Raw genomic sequence first — 24769 nt, forward strand, 5'->3', positions numbered from 1 at the left:
TTAGGTCAACCTATTTCAACTTGACTTGTTTGGTTTCATGCTTTGCAACCTTCTTCGGCTTACCCAATTTGACAAAAACCTAGTTTTAGGCCTAAAATGGGCTACTAGGAATTAGCCCTCATTTTGGGGTTTTGTGCTTACCCTGCTCAAGTGATGGACTTCCAAACAAAAATAAGTTGATATTTGGAAACCCTTTTGGGAGTTCTTGAATATTTTCAAAGTCTCAGGGTCTCTTAGGCCTTCTCCGTGACTGTCCCAAAAATGGGTGAAAAAGGAGGGTTTGCAAGGGTTTCAATGGCAAACAATGACTAACAAGTTGGAGACCTTCAACATGGACTATACAACCTTTATTCTATGATGTTACTTATTAAATGAACCATGAAAAGACAGGTTTTACATCTTCCAAAGGTTAGGAAATCAGATTTACAAAAGTTGCTCATAAGGCATATGCAACGTTGACAACTTTCTCATTATTGTTGTCTATAAGCACATCTTTAGCATGAAAAGAAATTACATTTGTAGTCACATAAATCTGTCCACTTAATTAAATGAATACTTAGTATTTATTTGATTATTTAACCATCAATTAATAATTAATTAAATTAATATTTAATTAATTCATCTTAACCCTCTTCTCCTATTAATTAAATAAATTATTCAATTTATTTGATTTAATTCACTTAACCAAATTCAGACCATTAATTAAATAAATAAATCATATTTATTTAATTAAATCTTCTCTCACATTTAAATAAATTAATATTTATTTAAATCCCCCAAAATCCCACCTCTCACATTTAAATAAATTAATATTTATTTAAAACCCCCAAAATCCCACCTCTCACATTTAAATAAATAAATCATTTATTTAAATCACCTTTATCCTCCACCCACTTGCATTTTCCTACAAATGCAAATTGCACAATTATTTTAAATAAATAATTTATTTAAATCACCTTTATCCTCCACCCACTTGTATTTTCCTACAAAAGCAAGTTGCACAACTATTTTAAATAAATTATTTATTTAAAATCCTATTTATCTTCACCCACTTGAAACCTTTAATGGTTTCCCTTAAAGTAGTCAAACTTGATGGCTTTAAAGTCTTCAAACTTGATGGCTTCCTTCTATAGTCTTCTTAAGACTTTAATGGTTTTCCTTAAAGTCTTCAAGCCTTTAATGGTTTCCCTCAAAGTCTTCAAGCATTTTAAATGCTTTATCTTCATTTTTCTCATTTAAATAAATTAATATTTATTTGAATATTTATCCAAATGCAAATTACACCATTTAATTGAAATAAATGATTTTATTTTAATTGAAAATACCAAAATTTCTCCCACTTGCATTTTCCTACAAAATCCACTTGTATGCCTAAACCCCTTCTAAATTCTTCTAAACCCTTCCTAATTAGCCTAATCCATCCCCTAAATATTGTCACATTCCTAAGCAAATTGGAGTCACTTCTCAAAGACTCCAAAGTCTTTGAAAAGCAATTAATGTTTTGTGTGTTCAACAAATTAACCCTCAAAGTCTTGGATAACCTTTGAAAGCTTTCAACCTTCAACCACTAAATGGCTCAAAGTCTTTGAAAACCATTGAAGGCTTTCAACCTTCAACCACTTAATCCCCAAAGTCTCCAATAACCATTAATGGTTAATTCAACCCTCCCACATGGTTAAAACATTTGTTTTGACTCAACCTCTACCCAACCCAAAGGTCTCATCAAGCCTTTAATGCTTTGACCATGATTATCTCTTAAACATTTGCACAAAGGTTTATCCTTGGATTAACTCTTAATCCAATGGGTAATCTTAATTTAGACTTGACCCTTACCTTCTAGATAACCATGAGGTCTTCTCAGGCCTTTAATGCCTCCTACCTCTTCTCTCAACCCAATCCTATGTTGAAACTTGTCACCATTTTATTGGTGCCAATTGTGCACATGGATCCCCAACTTTCAATCCTAACCCTTGTTAAGATTGCTCAATCTTAACCCTTCATTTCCCTATTTCTTCTATAAATAGAACCCTTCTCCTCAAGCAAAAAAAGGAGAAGCATTTTAGAGTATTGTTGTTATACTGGCATTAGCATAGAGCTTTTTCATAGCATCACTATCTACTCTTGCATAGTATTTTCTTATCATATTCAACCATCTTGAATCTCCATATGGCATCCATGGCTAGTGCTAAAAGTTGAGAGCTACACTCATTTGGGACTTGGAGAGGAGAGGAACAAGGGAGGAGCAACTATGAGCATCTTGATTAGCTATTTCATTTTATGTTTATATGCTTTCTATTTCATGCTTAATATCTCTCTTGATATGCCTGTTTAGGATAATCTTTTGTTGCTAACACTAACGTTTGTTTCTTGTGCTCTTGTGTGTGTTGCCATCAAACAGATTTTCTAATCCTTTTTGCAGAGCATCATTTGGTGAACCTGACGTGAAATCCAAACACCAAAAAGATCAATTTTTTTTTTTTAACCAATAACATGTTTGAATGTTGAAAATGTCACACAGGTTGCGATTTTGACACTGTTTTGGTGCGTTTGGCATTATTTTGGCGCTATTCCCCCTGTTTCAGTGCTTTTCCCTTCTCTGTCTTTCCCTTTCTTTTAATACGTTTGTGTTAAATAGTGCCTCTGTTCAAACGCAGACTAGCGCTATTGTAACAAAACGTTGTACAAATCACCTTGTAACCAAAAAAAAAAAAAAAAATTTAGGCTTGTAGAAGCCCACCAAATAGGCAGATTTTACTAACTATTTTTCTCTTTTGTGCAGATTTAAATTAGATTAAAGAGTAGATTTATATTTTTTACTAACTTGTTTTTGAAGTTGGTTTTAAAAATGAATTCACTTTTTATTTTGGTTTAAAATTAACTTCACATTTCAAATTTGGGCTTTTGAAAAAGAATCACACATTTGTTTGGGGCTCTTAAAAAGAATTTCATTGTTCAAAGGTAAAAAGAACCACAAACTTATACAAAAACAACTTTATTTTTTTTGCAAGTTAGGAAACAAACTTCGTTTTGGTGCTTAAAATCAACAAGGCAAATTTTATTTCTTGCATCAAGATAAAACTCACAATCCACACTTCCATTTTTGGTGCAAATAAAATTCACAATCAACTTGTCTCATTTTCAAAGCAATTTTCCTTCAAAGCAAAACGTGTTTTTCATTAAGTTGACCAGGATTTTCAAAATTCTAGATTACAAAACACATTGCCTTTGAAGTTAAAAAGAACACCATGACTGTTGGAGCAACATCTCCAAATAGTTAGATCATATTGCCATGATGGATTAAAAAGAACAAGTGAATTTCATGTTTGGCACGCTTGTGCACAAAAGTCAGTCGAGTGGACCTACTTCTAACACACACTATCCTCTCCCTTGGCTCTCGTGGTCCTAGGTGCAAGAGAAAAGTGTTAGTAACACTCAAAATTTTTTTTTTTTAAGAGAGGCCTGCCAACGGATCGATACTCTTGGGAACGACCTCGAGCGGTAAATCCTTCGAGCCGCTATAGAAATCAGGTGAGAGCGAAAGCTGTAGCCTTGGGTATAGCTGTTCCTACAGTGTAACTGGCCGAAAGGACAAATGGGCCCCACCACCAGTTACAAGGCTCTTAAGTGAGTCACTGCAGAATGAACTTATGTCCAAAGCCATCGAACATGACTAAACACCTTTAAGTAGTAGCCCACCTGTTCTATTGATTGAGGATATTTGAGGTATAATTTAGTGCAAGAGCATAGATGGTTTTGCTCCCAAGATACTCACCATACATATTTCCTTGAGTAGAAACATAGCTTTTTGAAAAGTCACTTGTGGCTTGATAAAAGTGGTGACTCCCCCATCATAGGGATCATCTATTTGTTATGCTCGTGCAAGACTTAGTATATCACATCCTTACCTGCCACGGCGGGATTCATAAGGTATGTAGTACCAAAGTCGAAGAAATATCAAGATGTGGGCTAAATTTATCACAACTGGCCATTTGACCTTAGGGATAAAGAGTGTTTGAAGTGTGTTCGTTTTACAGACCTAGTGCAAATTGAGCCGACTTCAGGCTTTGGAAATACACCTTAAAATAAATCTAAAGGAAGGGTCAAAAACAAGTCCAAGGATTGGGTTGATCTAGACCCATACTCATTTGTGCCTTTGAGGCTACAATCTTGTGTTTGTGTGCTTGCTTTGTTTTCTTGTCAAAGAAAAATCAGAAAATCAATCCCAAAAACAAAGTATTCATCCAACATCTGTCAACACAACCAAAAATACCAAAAACAAAGTGCAAACAACACAGAGTCACAACTTTTGTGACCATTCTTCACATCTTGCGAAAGAAGAAGTGTCATCAGAATATCAACTTGAAAAGGAGACCATTAAGCTCAAAGGCTTTGATCAAAAGGAGGAACTTCTTCTATATCAATCGACAAATCTTTGTCTCACATAGAGTCTTTCTACATCGCATGCGTCTATACCTTCAAGAAAAAAAAAAAAAAAAAAAACGAGTTTGATTCAGAATCATTGAACCGCAGAGCTTTTATGCAATATAGGGCTCTGAGTTATCACAAAAATCAAGGAGGAAAGATTAATCCCAACTTCTTCCCAAAACGTCTGTATCACCTACAACACAGCTCGAGAAGTGCCACCAACGCCTGAAAGGGAAGAGGTAGAGTTTGTTCCATTTGTAACACAAAGTTTTTATTGAAGTTGAAAAACAAAAACATCCATCATCTCATTCATACATCATTATTCCATCATCAATCCATTCCAAAAATTCTCAAAGCATTAAGAGGTTCTTGTCCCAAATTCTCTTTTTAGATATTGCTTGAAATCAAAACACATCACATCACTTTTTAGATTGTTTCTACATCTAGGATAAGCTCATCCTAAGAGACACATCTACGCAGGTTAAAACTAGTTCATGAGTGAATCCTCTCATTGCTAGGTAGTTAAATCTGTAACACATCTCAGATTTCTCTGCACCTTATCACATCCAAACTTATCAAACAAACAAGCAATTCAAAGAAAGAATTCTGGTTACATCTACCTTAAAGTGCTAGAGATCCACATACAACACAAATCACCAATCATCAATCTTTCATTTCATCACCAACTCATCATCATCTTCAATCAACTTCAAAACAAACTTGCAAACAAAATGGCTCAAACCCGATCGCGATCAAGGCAACGAGAAATAGAAATTGAGGAAGAAGAGGACAATCTCAATGAATTTCAAGAAGCACTTGGAGGAAATGTAACTGATGAAAACCCAAGTACTCCCACTCCTTCAACAATTGAAAGGGCTCAGCATAACCCTCACTTCAACAAATTATTTGATGAAATATTAAGGAGCAATGCGGATGCTCACTTCTTAAAACTCGCTCAAGAAGGAGCCAAACTCCCCTCGGACTTTGATCTTGCCCAATTAAGACAAGCATCAGAAAGACAAAGTCGCCATGAGGAGGAAAGACGTAGAAATCCCATCAGATATAACATTCCTCGAGGTAACCCACCACCTCCTCCTCCAAATGAAATAGAGATGTTGCGGCAACAAGTCGAGAATCTCGCCCAACAACTTCATATTGGTGTTAAGACCAATCGATTCTCACTTAACGACATTTGTCCCTATCCTTTTGATAGGAATCTTTATATGCCACCCTTTCCACGCGGGTTCGAAACACCCAAATTTGAAAAATATAGAGGAAAGGGGGATCCCCGTGATCATGTCCGAGAATTTCATTCTGCTTGTCTTGAAGTGGCTTATGAGGACACATACCTAATGCGCCTTTTTCCCCAAAGCTTGGGAGGAACCACCACATCATGGTTTTCCCGATTACCAGGTGGCATTAGAACATTTGAGGAACTCATCCAGAAGTTCCTATCTCATTACTCTCATAATATTGAACGCGACATCACCATGGCTGATCTATGCAACACCAAACAAAAACCAGGTGAATTATTCTCAGTATTCCTGCAACGATGGCGCCAAATGTCTAGCAGACGTTCTCTTCAGTTACCTGAACGAGAACTAGTGGAAATTTTCATTTCCAACTTAAACGAAGAAATGGAATTTCACCTGGATGTCAAAGATACCGATTCTTTTAACGATATGATCACCAAAGGTATAAAGTGTGAACGGGCACTCATCAAAAAAGGACTCATCAAAATCTTTAATGAACCCAAAGATGGTCCTCGCCCGCGCTTCAATAGTGATAAACCAAACTTCTGGAACAAGAATAAGAACATCGTCAACGATGGAGTTGTGGATGCTCGGACTGTCCAAAATGCACAACCTGTGGTTCGGTTTGCAGGACAAAATCCTCCACCTCAAAATAACACAAATGTTCCTCTTAATCAAGGTCGCATCACATCTCATGATGAACCAAGACCTCGTCCACAAAAACAAAAACGCACATACACTCCCTTAGGGGAACCCATTGAAACAGTGTTGCGACAACTCCTCTCTCAAAATTTGGTCACTCTACCTAAGCTATCAAACTATGAGCCTCAAGTCAAACCAGCATGGTGGAAAGATACTGAACACTGTGAGTTCCATCAAGGAAGAGGACACAAGACAAGTAATTGTCACCGATTGAAAGATCTCATTCAAGATCTTATTGATCGAGGAGAAATTGAGATTGAAGGACATGATCCAAAAACAACAAATAATGATCACCTGATGTTCAAGAATCCACTTCCATCACAAGATCAAAGGGGTCCTTCCACTTCCAGGCGAGGCACCGATACCACTGACTATACGCAGGCTGCGTATAACTACACTGTAAATCACCTATATGATGCCAGTGAACAAATTGCAACTATCACCTTCAAAAATCCCACCTCAAATTGCAATGTTGTTACGCGTCGCGGCAAAGTTACCATCAAGGCAGCTCCACAAGGCACCACCTCCATCCCAAAGCAGTACAATCTTGTGGAACAATTAGACAAAACGCCTGCGCTTATATCCATTTTAGAGCTGTTACGCCTATCGCCATCTCATAAAACAATCTTGGATCAAGCACTCCAAGAGGCGTCAGTCCCTGCAAACCTGAACACAGACCAATTTCAAGCCATGGTTGGAAATCTAAAGTCATCACCTTGTCTCACTTTTTCCGAAAGTGACAACTCTTCGTTCCAGCAACCTCATAACGCCTCACTCCACATTGAAGGCTTTGTCAACCAACACAGGATCAAGCGAGTCTTGATCGATAATGGAGCAGGCCTAAACATTTGCACACTTCAGTTGGTCATAGCATTGGGATATGCAATAGAATCAGTGGATCCTCGTAAGAAGATCACCATCAAAGCCTATGATGATGCAGAGCGTTCATCCAAAGGAGCTGTGGTACTACCAATCCGAGTGGGCCCTGTGGTAAAACACATAATTTGTCAGGTTCTGGACCTTCCTCTGCCATATAATCTATTATTAGGGAGACCTTGGATACATGACATGCAAGCTGTTCCATCTACCTACCATCAATGTATCAAGTTCCCACATAACGGGGTCGAGATCACAATCCTGGGCGATGCAAATCCCTTTGCATTTTGCCATAATATCAACCATCAACCAGAGATTACCGTTCCTAATAATAGAGAAGCCATTTCCTCCACATCATATATAAACCCCGCCTCTCTTGCCAGTTCAAACACCCCTATGCCCAAGCAAGAAAAGCTAAAGATGAAAGTAGCAGAGGAAGGTCCTGGAGAATATAACTTGAGTCAGCTCTTTTGTGTGGGACAAATGCCCACTTCTCCTAGAACACATGGTAAACCACAGCAGTTGCTCCAGCAACCACTAATCACGCCAGCATGTGCCTTAACGCCTTTCATCCTTGGAAAGAGTCAAGAGGAAGAAACACAAGATGAGGACCTAGCGGACTGGATCTATAAGGATCCCATCACCACTGATAAACCGCAAGTTACACTTCCTACGGAACAGTATGGTAAAGGCCTCCTCATTATGCAAAGAATGGGGTATGATGGTCAGAGTGCTTTGGGATACTGCAAACAAGGACGACACGAACCTCTACTACCAGAATTCAAGCCCAAAGGTAATACAGGCCTTGGCTTTGAAAAAGAGATCCTTCCTAAACTCAGATTCAAAGGAAAACCCAGCAAACCATTTTGCCCACCTACTGCAAAGAGGATACCTTTCATAATCAAAGCACCATCAAGCACTATCCCCACTGCCCCCTCAAGGCTCACAACTCCACCATCACCAAGATCAAAACAGGGAACATGACCACACAATGAGTTCAAAACTCATTCAAACAAATTAGAACAACTCAAAATCACCTTAGACAAACTTTCCAACTCAAAACTAATAAAAAATCAAACCTGTGATAAAAATGAAGCTAGGTGCTCCTGCACCAACACTTCATTGAGGGGGAGTTGTATGTGTTGGCATTTGACTGAACCAGTAAAGATTGTTGTTGATATAGTATATGATTGATTGGTGAATATGGTGAAGAGATTGAGATTCATGTTTGATGACTAAGTTTTGTGTTGTCATTGATGGCAACAATATTTTTGTGGTCATCTAAGTCTTGGTAGCCAACCGGTACAGATGACAGTTTTACAGAGAACTAATAATTAGGATCTCAACCGGTAAATTGAGACAGAGTTGCATTCTGACAACCGATATAGGCGATTCATGAAGAGTTGGATGATGCAGTTTTAGAGCAATGTTGGTGACAGGTATTTCGAGCTATGTTCTCAACCACATTGGTAGATTCAATTGGATGAGAGAGATTTAATGTACAAAGCAGACAAACTAGTAAAACACTTAATCAGTAGTGATAAACTCACTTAAAACGGTAAAATGGCACAAGTTTTAATTTGTTATGTCAATGGCTGAAATATGTAAAGCGTGCCATGTAAGTTTGTATATATTCATTGAACCTAGGAAATGTTTCCAAGGTTGTAGCCGACTAAATGTAAATGTTTATAAAAAGTGTGATGAGGTATAAAGTTTGTCTGTGTGAAGACAAAGATTTCATGAGTGAATATTGTGAATGAGATTGTGGGGTGATTAAGGAATTTTTGTAATGAAGTGTTGTTGAAGTTTTACGGATTGAAAGTGGATCTTATCAGACACAGAAGGTGTTACTTGAATAACTTTTCACTGTTGTTTTCCTAACAGTTTGCAGCAGTAAAATCCCCTAACCGAGTAGGTCCTAACAAGCCTTAATCAGTAAATCCCCTACCAAGGTAGCTCTAAATCAGAGTCTCAAATCCTCTTGCGAGGTTGATCCTAATAGATAATTGCTCCTAACAGGGCTTATCATTCAAAACCCTTAACCAGATGACTCTTAACCGGGTCTGCTCCTAATTGCTCCTATTTCTATTCTGCAGATAGTGAATCTTGTGGGTACCAACTCCCATCGTGGTTTTTCCCTTTTGGGTTTTCCATGTATAATCTTGTGTTATGTGGAATTTTTTTTATTGGGCATTAGCTTATGTGGTGATATTTCTTATATGCTTGACAAGTTTTAAGTTGTTGAATTTGGTGATCAGAATTATATTGTTTTTGTTTGCACTGATTCAGTCCCCCCTCTCAGTGCCTTACAAGTTCATCAATTGGTATTAGAGCCAACCTTCTTTGAGGCTTAACTGCTTGGGAAGGATCCCTAAGGTAGACATGGTGGATATGAGTTATAAAGAGATGTCTCATAAACTTGTTGAAACTAAGCCCTAGAAACATTGAGAGGCACGTATAAAACTTCGCTTGCTAAAAGGAAAGAGCTTACTGAACAACTGTTGGAAGTCTCTGAAAGCAGCTCTTCTGATGAAGCAAACAAAGATGCATTGGTTGAGGAAGTGGATAAATTGAATGGTTAGGAAACTAACTTCAGGAGAGAGTTTGAAGCCCTAACTATCCGAATGAGTCAAGAACTTGAAGCAAGGAGGGCAGCAGAAGACAAAGTCAAAGAGAAAGAACATGAGATCTTCAAGATAAATTGGGAAAATGGCACTCTATATGCACACTGGCATGAGTAAAAAGAAGAAAAAGAAGAGATAAAGGCAGAACTAGATATGGAAATGTCTCTTAGAGAGACTCTCATGAAAAGGAATGAAGATCTTGCAAAGAACTTGTTGATCCTAATGAGAAGCTTGCAAAGTTTAACAAAAGTTCTACCATGCTAGATGAATAGATCCAATCTCAAAGGATGAAGGGTGATACATCTAGATCAGGATACAACACATTTAAGAAAGGAGAGCCTTTTGGTACTAAGGTCAACATGCATAAAGGTAAACCTTCTCCTAAGATTCAGAAACCCACCAGCAAGAAATCCTATAAGCCTGTTTGTTTCAATTGTCATAAACTAGGACATACTACTAATGTTTGTAGAAATAGATCTGATGTTGCTAACGATTATAGACCCAATACTAATCAAGGATATAAGCCTAGAACCTTTAATGGTTATCATTTTACTTGCAACATGCATGGACATAAAATTGTTGAGTGCGGGTATGGAGCAAATAATCCTACTCCTCACATAAGTCAGAGGTCTGGTGGTGGTTGACAAAGAACCTTTGATGATCGAAGAAGTCTTAACTGGCAGAGACCCTATGCTAATCGGTCTAGTCCCTATGAGATGGAAAAGAGGATGAATGTGGTTTGCACAATATGTCATAACTATGGTCATCTAGCTATGAACTGCAGAAGGATGACTGGTAGAGGCAATGTTGGACCTTGCAGAGCATCTGGTATGGCTTGTTATCATTGTCATAAACCATGACATATTGCAAATTTTTGCAAAGAAAAGGTGAATCAATTTGCTGACTAGAAAGGGAAGATGAAAGTTGATGTGGAGGAGACCATATCTGAAATGAATAGAATCTAGAAAAAGAAGGATAATGAGATAATTGAAGTCAAATCATCTGAAGATCCTATTTCTTCACCTAGTGTGGAGAACCCTTCACTGGCAAACTAAGTTGTTTAAAAGCTTAGGGGGAACTTAATGTTAGATCTATTTCAAAACCTCTTGAAGGACCATGAGGTATGTTAAATCTACATACTTTGATGTAATATGATGTTAAGAAGTGATTATGTGATCAAACTGTTAGGTTTGATGTGTTATGTGAACCGGTATTATGTTTTAAGACATTTAATGTGGTATATAATGGGCAAATAATGTTAGACAATTCAAATAACTGAAAGACAACTGAGAGGAGGGGTGAATCAGTTGTCACAAATTACCAGAACATTTAGCAATTAAAACTTTAATACCGAAACCCAAAACATTAATACCAGAATGCTCAAACCAAATACTGGAATAGTAGTTAAACCAATTAAGCATAAACAATAATTAGAAAATAAATACCATCCACATGACACCAATATTTATACGTGGAAAACCCGGTAAAGGGAAAAACCACAGTGGGAAGCCTATCCATAGTCAGATAATACATCTGCAGTAAGTATGTGAATTACAATTGAGGGGCCTGCACTTGCAGGAATAGAGAACACTAAACATCACAAAAAGAGTCTCACTGACTACATATAAATCCATACTACAATCCGGAAGAAGGAATGAACTGCAAAGATAGCATCTCCTATGCCTGAGTACAGCTCCAGTTAAGCTCAATATCGGAGGACTAAATCCTCTTACATAAACCCAACTCAATCTCCAATGATCGACCAAATCCTCTGCCTGAATGATATTACATTATTCGCACATTACATATCCATATCCCATTCCATGATGATCTACAATGATATCTTACATCATATATATACAAACCCTCAACCATAAATAATCAGGTTGGCCACCAGACAATAAACCAATTACATAATTTTAAAACATGTCGGCCTTAGACAAACAAATAATATTCAACCCATAAGACATCTTGGAAACACATCAAGAGGTCCAATCCACACATTACATTAAGTCGCTCCATAATCTAGATCAACCGAGACCCAATATAGGTCCACATGATAAAGCAATGATCTTCATCCACCAAGTCTCAAACATGATCACCATCAGCATCCTGAATCTCCACCAAAAGCCGCACCAACACCACTTATGCATATCATCAAAGATCTTCATCAAAGCTCTGTCGGTGAAACCCTCACTGAAACCACAAGCCAAGCTTCCAAGCAAACGGGATAGCATCTGATCACTAGACCAAAACCAACTGATTGAATATGAATGTGAGTATCATGAATAATCCAATTCCATAACCAAATCATACCGGATCATGTCGGATCCAATCCAACCAGAAACCATACATCCTACCGGGACCAAAAGGGTGTTGGTAAAGCATCCAAAACAGCTAGTGTTGACATCAATGACAAAACATAAATGCAACACATAATCAATTCCTCCAAATAGCCAACAATCTCCCCCTTTTCATTGATGGAAACACTAGATGTAAAAAACATCTAAGTACCAAGAAACGTTCTCCCCCAATGGAAGACAACCAATAATCTCCCACATAAAGATATAGCAATGATGTACTGAAATAAAGACCAAACTCCCCCTGTGAAGTATATCTTTGTAAAGCTCTGTATTACACATATATCTCTCCCCCTAATGTATACAACTCCCTTTTTCTTTTTCACATCAATATCTCTCCCCCTTTGACATCAATGCCAGAAATCTGACATGAATATCAAAGCAAAAACATAAACCACTGAAACACAAAGCTAACTACTCCCCCTAAGCAGTAGCATCCCCACATTAATTTCAGAATGAATAATATCTCTGATAATACATATCGGACTGATGCCAAAACACATCAATCAGTTCTCTGTCGGAGGAATAGAAACCCCTAACCTGTCTCTCAAGTACTCAAATGATTCTTTAGGCTAAGGTTTAGTGAAAATATCTACAATCTGCTCTTTAGTGTTCACATAAACCAATCTGACTTCATTTTCTTCCACCTTCTCCTTTAAAAAGTTATACTTGATAGATATGTGCTTAGTCTTAGAATGAAATACCGGATTCTTTGATATGTCAATAGCAGTAGAGTTATCACAATGAATAACTATCGATCCAGTGCAATGCACTTTGATATCTTTCAATATTTGCTTCATCCATAGAACCTGTGTACAATTAGTAGCAGCAGCAACATACTCAGCTTCAGCAGTAGATAAAGAAGTAAATGACTGTTTCTTGTTGATCCATGAAACCAACTTCTTTCCAAGAAAGAAAGCTCCACCGGAAGTACTTTTCTTATCATCAACATCTCCAGCCCAATTAGCATTTGTATATGCACATAAAGTAAAGTCATCATCCTTAGGGTACCACAAACCATATTTTGATGCACCTTGTAAGTATCTAAAAATCCTTTTCACCACACTCTCATGATTTTCTCTAGGATCATTTTGAAATCTAGATGCAATACAAACAGCATTCATTATGTCAGGCCTAGTCTAAGTCAAATAAAGAAGACCTCCAATCATAGATTTGTATCTTGTAGGATTTACCGGTGCAGAAACATCTTTCCTTGTCCCAAATGGGATGGCAGAGCAATGATAGTGAACAATATCAGTGATCTAGCAGTGAAATATGCTTCAATGGTGATTGGTTACTGGATATACTACTCAAGCAGGATGAATAGTGTACCGGTAGCTACTATTCATACTGCTTATCGGATGATCTGATTATGATCTATCTGAAGCATTGAGAAGTCAATTATTGATGAACCTAGAGGTCGTTAAGAAGGACAAAAGATTGAGGTTCAAATTTGATCAACTCATTCTTGGTCTATTCTTTTATTTTCAAAATTATTTTCCTGGTATTGGTTATATTCAATGGATTGGAGGTACACCTGCTTTGATGCAAATGAAGAATAGCATTAGGATGTTTGGTAATGATTTCGATAAGATTGCATGGGGATACTTCAAGGATTTTCAGAAGAAAATGCATGCAAGAGAAAGGATATCGATAGAGGTAGTTAATTGGTATGTAAGCACAATTTGCTTTATGATGGACACAGATACTTGCATGATGGAGGCAGTTGAGCCTCGGACTACATGGGTGATGCCCATGGGATATGAAGTAAATAAAGATCTTTTGGTTGTATATGTTGATCATTTGCTTGTCCAACCAGTAGATACAATAGCAGAAAATTTTGGCACTTACAAGGAGAAATCCCTTGAAGTGCACTCAGAACTTAACCAACCGGTAATTGCAAACAAGATTAGAAAGGAAGTTGAAGCCTTTGTCGAGCAAGCAGGATTCACAAAGGAATCCATTGTTGAAGCTAGAGAAAAGCATATTGCTCAATAGGCTGGAACATCTAGTACTCCAACTGGCACCTCCACCGGTATGCAAACAAGAGCTGGAAAACAGAAAGCTGCAAAAAAAGAGGAACCAGTAGTTGTTGAGAAAGGGAAACCAGCAGAAAAATCATCAAAGATTCAATTCCAGAAAAGAGGAAAGGTTGTTGATCCTCTAACTACGTCGGTTAAAACTAGTAAAAGAAAGAAGCAACAAGCACATAAACCAACATCGGCAGATGCAAATGATGAAGACACTGAATCTAAGAAAGAGAAGAAAGTCCTAAGGACCAATCGTAAGAAATGTAAGGTTGTTGGAACCTCCACTATCAAATCTGTGGAGAAACCGGTAAATAAACCTACTTCTCTTGATAAACTGTTAAGAAGTATTAAGGAATATGGTGTTCTTAAGGGATTGAAAAAATTGTATGATAATCTTGGTGAGAATGAACAAAGGTTAATAGAAGATGCAGTAGTTTACATGATGAATAAATATAGTAAAGCCCTTATTGAACTGCAAGGGAAAATTTTTAATTCATTATACAACAAAATGATGTAAGGTGGTAGGTTGCAATGAAGCAAGATAGAGAATTTGTTGAGTACACACTCAAAAATCTTCAACCGGAAGCCACAAAGGAAGAATTAGATGATATTTTGTTAAAAGAAAAATCTTCCTTTAGATCTAAGAAAAGACTAACAAGGATGTTAATCGATGAGACCCAATCAGTCCAACAAGAGACTGAAATTTTGTTAAGGAAATCTTTGGGTCTAATTCCTACTGAAGAGGAATATGATGAGGATGATGAACCTGAAAAGATTAACGGTGAAAATTTTCCAGAAGGTGTTAAACCTATTGATTTTGACCCTGATGACATTGTGTTAGATGACCAACCGGTGAACACACAAACTGAACCGGTGTTTATTCCTGATGATGATAATGGTGATAATGTTGACAATATTGCTGATAATATAGATGTGTATGATGTAGATGTTCAGATGTCTAAATAAAATGAGCAGAATCAAGAACAGGAAGGAAAGAAAGATGAAGAAGAAAAGAAGGATGAGGAGCCACCGGTAGATAATCAGACTGTAGATACTCAAACACCACCGGTAAAGGACATTAATGAAGATAAGCAAGAAAATAAGACTGAAGAAACTGAAAAGGAAAAGGAAGAAGAGAAAACTGAGAAAAAAGAGGGGACAAAGGAGAATAAGACAGAAAAGATTGAACCTATAGTGACACCTTTGTAGCTTGATTCTAAGAAGAAAGTTGTTGATGAAGAAGATGATGATGCTTGAAGCATCCAAGGACCCCTAGACATGGATAAACTGAGTTCTACTAAGTTGATAGAGTTTGCAACTGCCATGCAATCCCGAGCTAAAAAGAAGAGGAAGAAAGAACAACAGAAGGAGGCAGAGACCATAAGGAATGCCATAGATATTTTTTCTAGTCTCCTACCAAAGACTGATACAAGATATTTTGCCACTGTTATTGGCAAGCTTGGACAACTTGTTTCTGATGCCAGAGAGCAGATGAAATCATTAGAGGATGAAACCTATATCAGTGTGGAGCATAACTATAAGAAGAAGATAACAAAGCACTTAATGTCTTAAATTGATAAAGGTAAAGTGGCTCTTACTGTTAATAAGGATTATTTGAAGGAAGCACTAGAAACCGAAGGTAAAACACTCTCTATTGTTTCAACATTTTCCTTATTTTTTGCTGATTTGAAGAAGAAAAGAGAAGAAGTTGAGCATGAACTTGAGGTTCTAAATGAGTCATTTAAACCCCTTAATGGCTCTGCTATTCATTTTGGAAGATCAGTTGTAGAAATTCAGCACAAGCTGAAAGTATATGAGCAAGAACAGGTGAAGAGAGTCAGATCCCTACAGGAACTTCAAACACAACTTATACCAAAGGTTGAAGTCTTCCAACAAGCATACAAGGAATCTAAAGCCATTATTTCTACACATGAAATGAGCATTGTTGATGCAATGGAGGAGCTAGCTGGACAAATCAAGACTCATGTGGAGATCGCAGGCATAATTTTAGAGACATGGCACAATGACTTTAAAAATTTGAAGTCTCATTTTAGTGATGTTTTTTTCCAGAATTCTTGTGCAAAAACTTTATGACTCTTATATCTATATATATGCTCTGATGCAAGTTTTGATATCACATGTATTTTCATTTTTCATTTTGCATTGTTGTCAAAAGGGGAGTAAGAGTTGAATCAAAATTTTGTATGTAACAAGTATGAGTATTGTATTTGTTTGTTATAGCATACATTTTTTAAGGGGGAGTATATGTCATGTAGTCAATTTCTGTTTTGCACACTTAGTTGACAAAATTTTTCCTAAGTGTTGCCATCAATGCCAAAGGGAGAGATTGTTGGCATTTGACTGAACCGGTAAAGATTGTTGTTGATATGCAACCGATATATGACTGATTGGTGAATGTGGTGAAGAGATTGAGATTCATATTTGATGACTAAGTTTTGTGTTGTCATTGATGGCAACAATGTTTTTATGGTCATCTAAGTCTTGGTAGCCAACCGGTAAGGTATAACCGGTACAGATGACAATTTTGCAAAGAACCGGTAATTAGGATCTCAAGCGGTGAATTGAGACAGAGTTGCATTCTGACAACCGGTACAGGTGATTCATGAAGAGTTGGATGATGCAGTTTTGCAACTATGTTGGTGACAGGTATTTGGAGCTATGTTCTAAACCGCATTGGCAGATTCAACTGGATGAGCGATATTTAATGTCCAAAGCAAACAAACTGGTAGAACACTTAACCGGTAGTGATAAACTCACTTAAATCGGTAAAACGGCACAGGTATTAATTTGTTATGTCGATGGCCGACATATGTAAAGTGTGTGATGTAAGTTTGTCTAGATTCATTGAACCTAGGAAATTGTTCCAAGGTTGTAGCCGACTAAATGTAAATGTTTATAAAAAGTGTGATGAGGTATAAAGTCGGTATGTGTGTAAAGAGAGATTTTATGAGCGAATATTGTGAATGAGATTGTGCGGTGATTAGGGAAGTTCTGTAATGAATTATTGTTGAAGTTTTAAGGATCAGAAGTGGATCTTATTAGACACAGAAGGTGTTACTTGAAGATCTTTTCGCTATTGTTTTCCTAACAATTTGCAATAGCAAAATCCCCTAACCGAGTAGGTCTAACAGGCCTTAATCTGTAAATCCCCTAATAGGGTAGCTCTAAATCATAGTCTCAAATCCTCTTGCGAGGTTGATCCTAACAGGTCATTGCTCCTAGCAAGGCTTATCATTCAAATTGATTAACTGGGTGACTCTTAACCGAGTCTGCTCCTAACAGGGCATAGTTGTAAGACCTTAACCGGTCAAGATTTCTATTCTACAGATAGTGAATCTTGTGGGTACCAACTCCCACCGTGGTTTTTCCCTTTTGGGTTTTCCACGTATAATCTCTTGTGTTATGTGGAATTTGTTTTATTGGGCATTAGCTTATGTGGTGATATTTCTTATATGCTTGACAAGTTTTAAGTCGTCAAAGTTGGTGATCAGATTTATATTATTTTTGTTTGCACTGATTCACTCCCCCCCCCCTCTCAGTGCCTTATAAGTTCATCAGTATGATCTCTCTCCTTCTTATTTTGTTAGTAAGGATGTTATCGTTGAATAGGCTTCATACTTCTCATATATTAGAGAGATTATTTTCCCTTGTTTAGGGGGAAGTTTATTTTCACTTAGGGTTTTCTCCTCTTCTTTTTGAGGTGCATTGTACTTGGGTACCTTATTTGGATTTGATGTCAAGACCCACTCACTTTCATTCTAATGAGGTGTGGTGAATTATGTTCATGTCTAAGTGATAATGCAAAGAGAAGGTCTTGAATATATGTGACAAAGTTTACGAACTAAGTTGCAATATCCTTTAACAGTGAGAGTGTTATGAAGAAAATTAGATCAGTCAAGTGAGGCAAATTAAATTTGAAATATTTTCATGACACATCTCTTTTCATTCCATGTTATTTTAACTGACATTGGAGCCTCATAATCTGAGTTTGTGCTTAGTGGTTGAATTGGTGTTTAGTTATTTGGATTAGGGGATTGGTGTATCCTATAGGTTGGTGCCTGAAAATCAAATTGGGGATTGGTGTCTCCATCTTGGATTGTAATTCTTATGGGTTGGTTTCTACAAACTTATTGTAAGTCCATTAATTTTTTGTAAGGCTAGAGTTGTATAGTAGATCCAAGTAGCTTCTCACTATAGTTTTTTTCTTTCCAAGTTTTCTCATAAATTTGGTGTTCTCTTGTGTTGATGTGTGTATGTGCTTATCTCTTACATAGTTTGTTTGACGTTATCTTTACATGTGGAAATGATCTTTATGTTACATTTACTTTTGAAGTTGAAAACTAGTATATAATGACTCGCCCTCATCCCCCTTACTATATATGTGTGTAGTGTCATAAAATTGTGACCCTAGCAATTTTTTATTGCATTAGGGTCCTCACACACTCGAGATCGAATCCTCTAGCCTAATCGGAGACCAGATACTGCTCAACTCTTGGAATCAACTTCTTTCTTGGCCTCTGCACCACCCTGTCTGCACTCTGCCCTGGAGAAAGGGGTAGGACAGGGGCGTAGTGCCCTTTTCCTCCCAGGACAAGGGTGTGGTACCCCTATCCTTGCCCTATTTTGGGGCAGAACCTTTCCTAAAGCATGCATTGTAGGTTATGCAGTGAGCGGGAAAACTCCCCTGATGTCGGTCTATGACGAAAATCAAATTCAATAACATGTATTTAAAGGGAATTTGTCCTCTCATTTGCCTAAGTTGGATAAGATTAGAGTGGGTCAAGTTGCATAAGTGATCGAGCATTCAAGAGCATTCAAGCATTCTTTTCCAGCATTGAGCATTCTCAAGTCTCCCTTCAAGGCTAGGTGTTACATTCAAGTCAAGGATTCAACCATTGAAGAGGAGATTGATTCCAACATTCAATTCCACACAAGCGTTTTCTATCAACATTGCTACCACAACCTCCTTTGAGGTGATTTACAATTCAGTCTTTCATTTACATCTACTTGCAAGTACTTTCTTTCATTACTTGGTTAATTCCAAAACTGGGGTTTGACCTAAAGGCAAACCCCCAATCCCAACCCATTTTCCTCTCTTTTTTGTATGTAGGTTGCAGGTGCACAGCTATACTTTCAGATTTGTGCTCCATTTGCAGAGGTGAAAAAACCCTTTTCGTTTCATGGATTTTTCGGAGGACCATGTACATTCCCGCCACGGTCTGGGCAACTTTTCCTCAAATTCGCAGGGCGACTTCGTCTCAACATATTACTGTGATATCCAAGTGTACAGCTTCATCCCATATCCCGATCTTGAGTTATAATCAGTTCTTTGTCACTTTTGCACTACATAATTCAATCAATTCCTTTCCATTTCAAATAGGAAGAGGGGATTAGCTTATCATTCCCATTTCACTCAAAATACTATCTTCTTCTTTGAAGGTTGCATCTAGTGAATTCTCCTCTCCTCTTCCAATGTAACTAGGTGAAAAGTGTTTGAAGGGAAATCTGTAGTGAAACTCTCATCTCTCCTTGGAGGGAAAGGGTAGTTTTCCTCTTGATCTCTCATTCATATTTCATCACATTACAGTGTGCATGACAAAAAATTCCACCTCAATCATCACCCTTTATACATAAAACTCTAACTAGTATTATACCACTATCAAGAATGTAAAGATAGATGTTGTTGTAGAAATTAAAAAAACTTGAAGCTAAGGCATATAGCAAGCTCGTGAAGAAACTAATTTAAATCTTGTATGTGTATTAATCCAAAATTTAAATCCAAAAATAATATTTAAGGATCTTTATTCACAATCTTGGAAATATTTGATGAATGTAAAATATCAGGCATTAATGAGAAAAAAAAACTTGAGAACTTCTTGATCTTTCAGTAATGAAGAAATCTATTACATGTAAAAACATTTTCAAAATTAAACTTTGAAGTAGATGGTAGCATTAACAAGTAGAAGGCCCAAATTGTGGCTAAGGGGTAACATAGAAAGAAGGCATTAACTATAAATAAACCTTTTCTCGCATTGTAGATATGATCTACTGGGTTGGTTTTAGCTATGGCAATGCAATTGAATTGGTACATTTTCTAGATAGATTTTAAAAGCTCCCACCTCAAAGGAGACCCCAAATAAGTCTATATGACTCAACCTAAAGGTTAGGTTGTACCTAGACAACAATAAAAAATGTACGAAGTTTGAAATCTCTCTCTATAATAAAGAAAGCTTCCAAATCCTACCATATCAATATTTTTGAGAATCTCCTCAATCATAGATATTATAATCACGAGGAATTTATGTGATCTCAATCTCTACAAGGGTGAGACTATAATTTTGACATTATATCTCAATGATCTAGTCATCATTGAGAATTCTTGAAAGATGATTCAAGCAATAAAAAATGATCCCAAATGATAGATCACATTGAGCTACTACATCACCATCTGACTAAAATGTAGCAAAAAATAATTAGATGTTTGCATCTTTAATGAAAAGATCAATTATTGCTTGATAAATTTAGATTGGAAAAATCCAAGCCCATGTTGACAGTAATGGAGACATGATTGCAATTTTCTTGACATGATATATCAACTTAGGTGAACGAATTTTTTTTCACCAATTGATTGAGTCTCATTTATCTCAACTTCACCATTCCAAATATTAACTATTTTATAATTAAACTTCAACACGCATCCAACACATGAACACCCAAAACAGGTAAAAACCAGGGTGACCTCACAATGTTGGTTCCTACTTTTTCATAGATCCTAATTTTTGCTGAAATCATACATTTTTTAGAAAATGTAATGATTTAAGCTTTAAGAGGTCCCATTTGAAGTAATTCATTGAAGAGAGTTAGATCAAAGGCTCTTAGATCAAAATTTCTTGGATAGAACCTCTCTACTTCTATCTCATACTTGTAATGGAGTCTAATTTGCATCTATCAAATGCTGAAAAAAAACCAATTGTACATTAGCTTTTGCGGGATCAAATGAATTCATTTAGAAGTTTTTTTTTTTTAAGTATTTATCCCTTATTATAAGTTTTCCAAATAGTATAATTTCTAATGTATTTAATTTCATTAATATATTTTTATTTTATTTCTTATGAATGTAGGGTTTTCACCAAACATGAACTTCTTTGTTCAATGCTTATGGAAAAATAGTAAGCATCACCCAAAAAATTCTGAAAAATATTTACACACTAGGTATTGAAGTCCTCATTCCAACAACAAAAAAAAATGAGTTTCATTGCATATACAATAGGTTATTTAATATCAAATGGACATATGTCAAAATTACAGTTAACTCGACTTCAAATCTTAATAAAATATGAAATATTGGAGATAATGTTACAAAACCAGTTACAAACACTAGATATGGATGTAAAAAAAACAAATTCGAAAGAATCACGTTCATATCTATTATAGAAATAAAAGTTATGATATGCAGAGTGAGTATCACTCTTTTAAAAAAAAAAAAAAAAATTGAAAAAAACTAGTTTTCAAGGGAGAAAGAAAAATCGATGCAAATTGATTCCAAAAGTTATAAAAAAAAATATTTTTAGAATATACATGAAAAATGACACAAATCACTAGTTCACATCATCTACAAATTCCTTACGGTTTAGAAGTAATAGGTATCTGAATCTGAAGTTTTTTCTAAAAATGAATATTGCAGTGTCAAAGTTGGCAAAAAAGTGTAACCCACTATTGTGGGTTCACCCACCATGGTGAGCATCCGCCCACAAAAATATATCCACTATGAATAGAAATTATTACAAATGGGATCTCAGTACTAAGGACTTGCTCACCAAGGCTAACTACTCATGGGGCAAGATACAAGAGGACTTGAAAAACCTAAAGCTAACTACACTTGGGGAAAGATACAGAAAAATGATCTGAAAAGAAGGATCTCCTGATCATGAAGTTGTCCTTGAACTCTGCATCAAGCGACCAACATCAACACACACACAACACTGATCTCATTTGCCAACACTCTATCTCAACTCTCTCTCACATTCTCAGCACAACTTGCATATCATTCAAACACAACTCTTCTTCTTCTCTTCATTGAACCTCTAATCTTCTCTATTCACCACATCTACTCTCACTCACATCCCATGCTCATATGTATAACTCAATCACACTCATTCTTATAAACAAAATAGATCATCAAAGCTTAAACCAAGTCGGCCTGAATCAAAATCTGCTTTCTGAATCAAAAACACACACATTGATCCACTCCAAGAGAAAGAGAGGACCAAAACACATCTTCCAAAGATTAATTCATCAATCCGTAATTGTCAGAACATAACCGATAGCATATCCACATGCTATGCAACCGTATAAGCAAATATCGATCAAAACATACTCTCCAATGCAAACAACTCAAATCTGGATCTCCACATGCTATGGTGAGACCCATAACATATCAACCAGGCTTCCACAAATCATATTCGAACCTAAGAATAGGTCAAACATAGAATCTCATAGCCAGCAATGATCATTGCCGCAACACTTGGAGAACATAAGGATGTTTCTAGACCATAAAACCATCATAATCATGATACTGAAACTATATCCAATGAAGATAACAATAATATTTAACACCATCAATAGATTCCAGACCCAAGCACTTCCAAAACAACCAACATATCAACTGCACCAATAACATAGCAAGATAACTATGCACCACAGACGTTCCAGACCATTCCATAATAACAAGTTTGACATTAATGACAACCACAGCAACATATCAACACATACTTCCAACATATTCATGATACTTTTGAGCATATTCTAAAATACAAACAAATTGAAAAAAATATTTGAATAGATACACAGTGCAAACTAGGATGTTCTTTAGATGACAAGAAACCTACTTTAGGATTTGTTTTCTCCTTGGGATTTCATTTGAAATCACACTAGGAGTAAAAATAAAACCATTGTTGTTTCCCCTTCTATAGAAATAGCATATCCAATTGCATATTGAACTATTTTATAATGTTATGGTTATGTTGCATTTTGATAAGGATGAATGTGCTTAATAAATTACCTACAACTCTAATTTGTGACAATCAAGGAGTGTTGGATCTTGTGTGTACTAAACACATTATATTTTAATAGGACTACATTTACAAGCATGTGCAAAAGTAGAATTTTCAACTCTACTAAAGTATTCAAATCAAAATCCACATGTTAAAATATTTACCAAATGACTTGCAACAATGGATTTTAATATTTATTTTCACTTCTTGCTTTGTACTCTTTCAAAAATGATGCAATAAGAGGGTATTGTTAAAATAAATAAATATTTTATACTACATTTTTTTTCATAATTAGTAGCAACACAATTCTTGTTGTTTTTTTATTAATGGGAAATAGGGTTTGAACAGACCTTGAAACCCCTTACAACAAGAGAGATCCAACTCACAGCAGGAAAACAACAACAAAGTAGCCAATAAAGACAAGTTATCGTAAAACAACAACCAAATTATCATACACCAAATAGTCATAAGAAATTTTGAGTGGTTGGTTGATTCTATTTCTTGATGTTGTCAATAAGCTTCATAAGTAGGTTTGGGTTGTTGTTTGATTCTATTTCTTGAATGGCATTATCATGTATTTACTCTAAATTTCATTAATAATACAGTGTCCAACACTTTTCTTAAATTTAGTATAAATTGTCTCAATGTTTAATAAATTTAAATTTATACACACATATATTAGAACTTATATCTTAAATGTAAGAATCAATTTTTTTAATCCATGTTTATTTTATCTTGTATCTTTAATTAATCTTATAATATTATGTTGATCTTTTAAGTATACCTTCTAGCATAATCACCAAAGTTATGCAAACAATTGCTCTTCATAATCACCAAAGTTATGCAAGCAATTGCTCTTGGAGCAAATAGATATTTATGGAATTCCTTTTGTGGGTCATATTATACAAATTTATTAGACATCCTTGCAATTTTTTAACAAAAAATTCTACATGGAGATTCAAATATATAATTAACTTCATTTTTATACAAAGTTTATGAAAATGATTAAATTTACCACAAATTAAAATTTATTACAAAATTACTGATAATTTCTTTTTTACAAAATTCTTTTATGTGATGTTGTATACTACTATTAAACACTATCAAACGCCTTTAAAATAGCTTTCATTTGAGAGATATGCAATTAAATTAACTAAATTCAAATACAATATTTTAAAAAACCATAAATTAATTTTAAAAATTATTATCTTAATGTTTTGTATGCCTAAATCTATATAAAATAGATGTTATAAAAGCACTACAATAAAAAATCATTATATATGTCTTGATTAGGTAGGGATAGGGTGACTCTACACTAGTGGACTAGATATGTAGGTTGCACTATTGTAATGAATGAGTTGTATACTTCTCTTTATGTGTTTTTCCTCCACCTTTTGTTAGACTTGTCTACAAGGTGGTGAAGTT

At 35.9% G+C, this 24769-nt stretch overlaps 1 protein-coding gene across 1 annotated transcript in view; it reads left to right on the forward strand.

Annotated features, from left to right (window-relative positions):
* The window catches only part of LOC131874168 (uncharacterized), a 33373-nt gene extending 17894 nt beyond the window's left edge, over positions 1-15479 (forward strand). The window contains exons 2-5 of the mRNA XM_059217418.1: positions 13946-14007; positions 14239-14700; positions 14796-15122; positions 15246-15479. Of these exons, the coding sequence (XP_059073401.1) occupies positions 13946-14007; positions 14239-14700; positions 14796-15122; positions 15246-15479 (1085 nt within the window). The remainder of the gene's footprint in view (positions 1-13945; positions 14008-14238; positions 14701-14795; positions 15123-15245) is intronic.
* The last annotated feature ends 9290 nt before the right edge of the window (positions 15480-24769 follow it).

Source organism: Cryptomeria japonica, chromosome 3 (assembly GCF_030272615.1).
Source record: "Cryptomeria japonica chromosome 3, Sugi_1.0, whole genome shotgun sequence".
Classification (NCBI taxonomy): domain Eukaryota; kingdom Viridiplantae; phylum Streptophyta; class Pinopsida; order Cupressales; family Cupressaceae; genus Cryptomeria; species Cryptomeria japonica.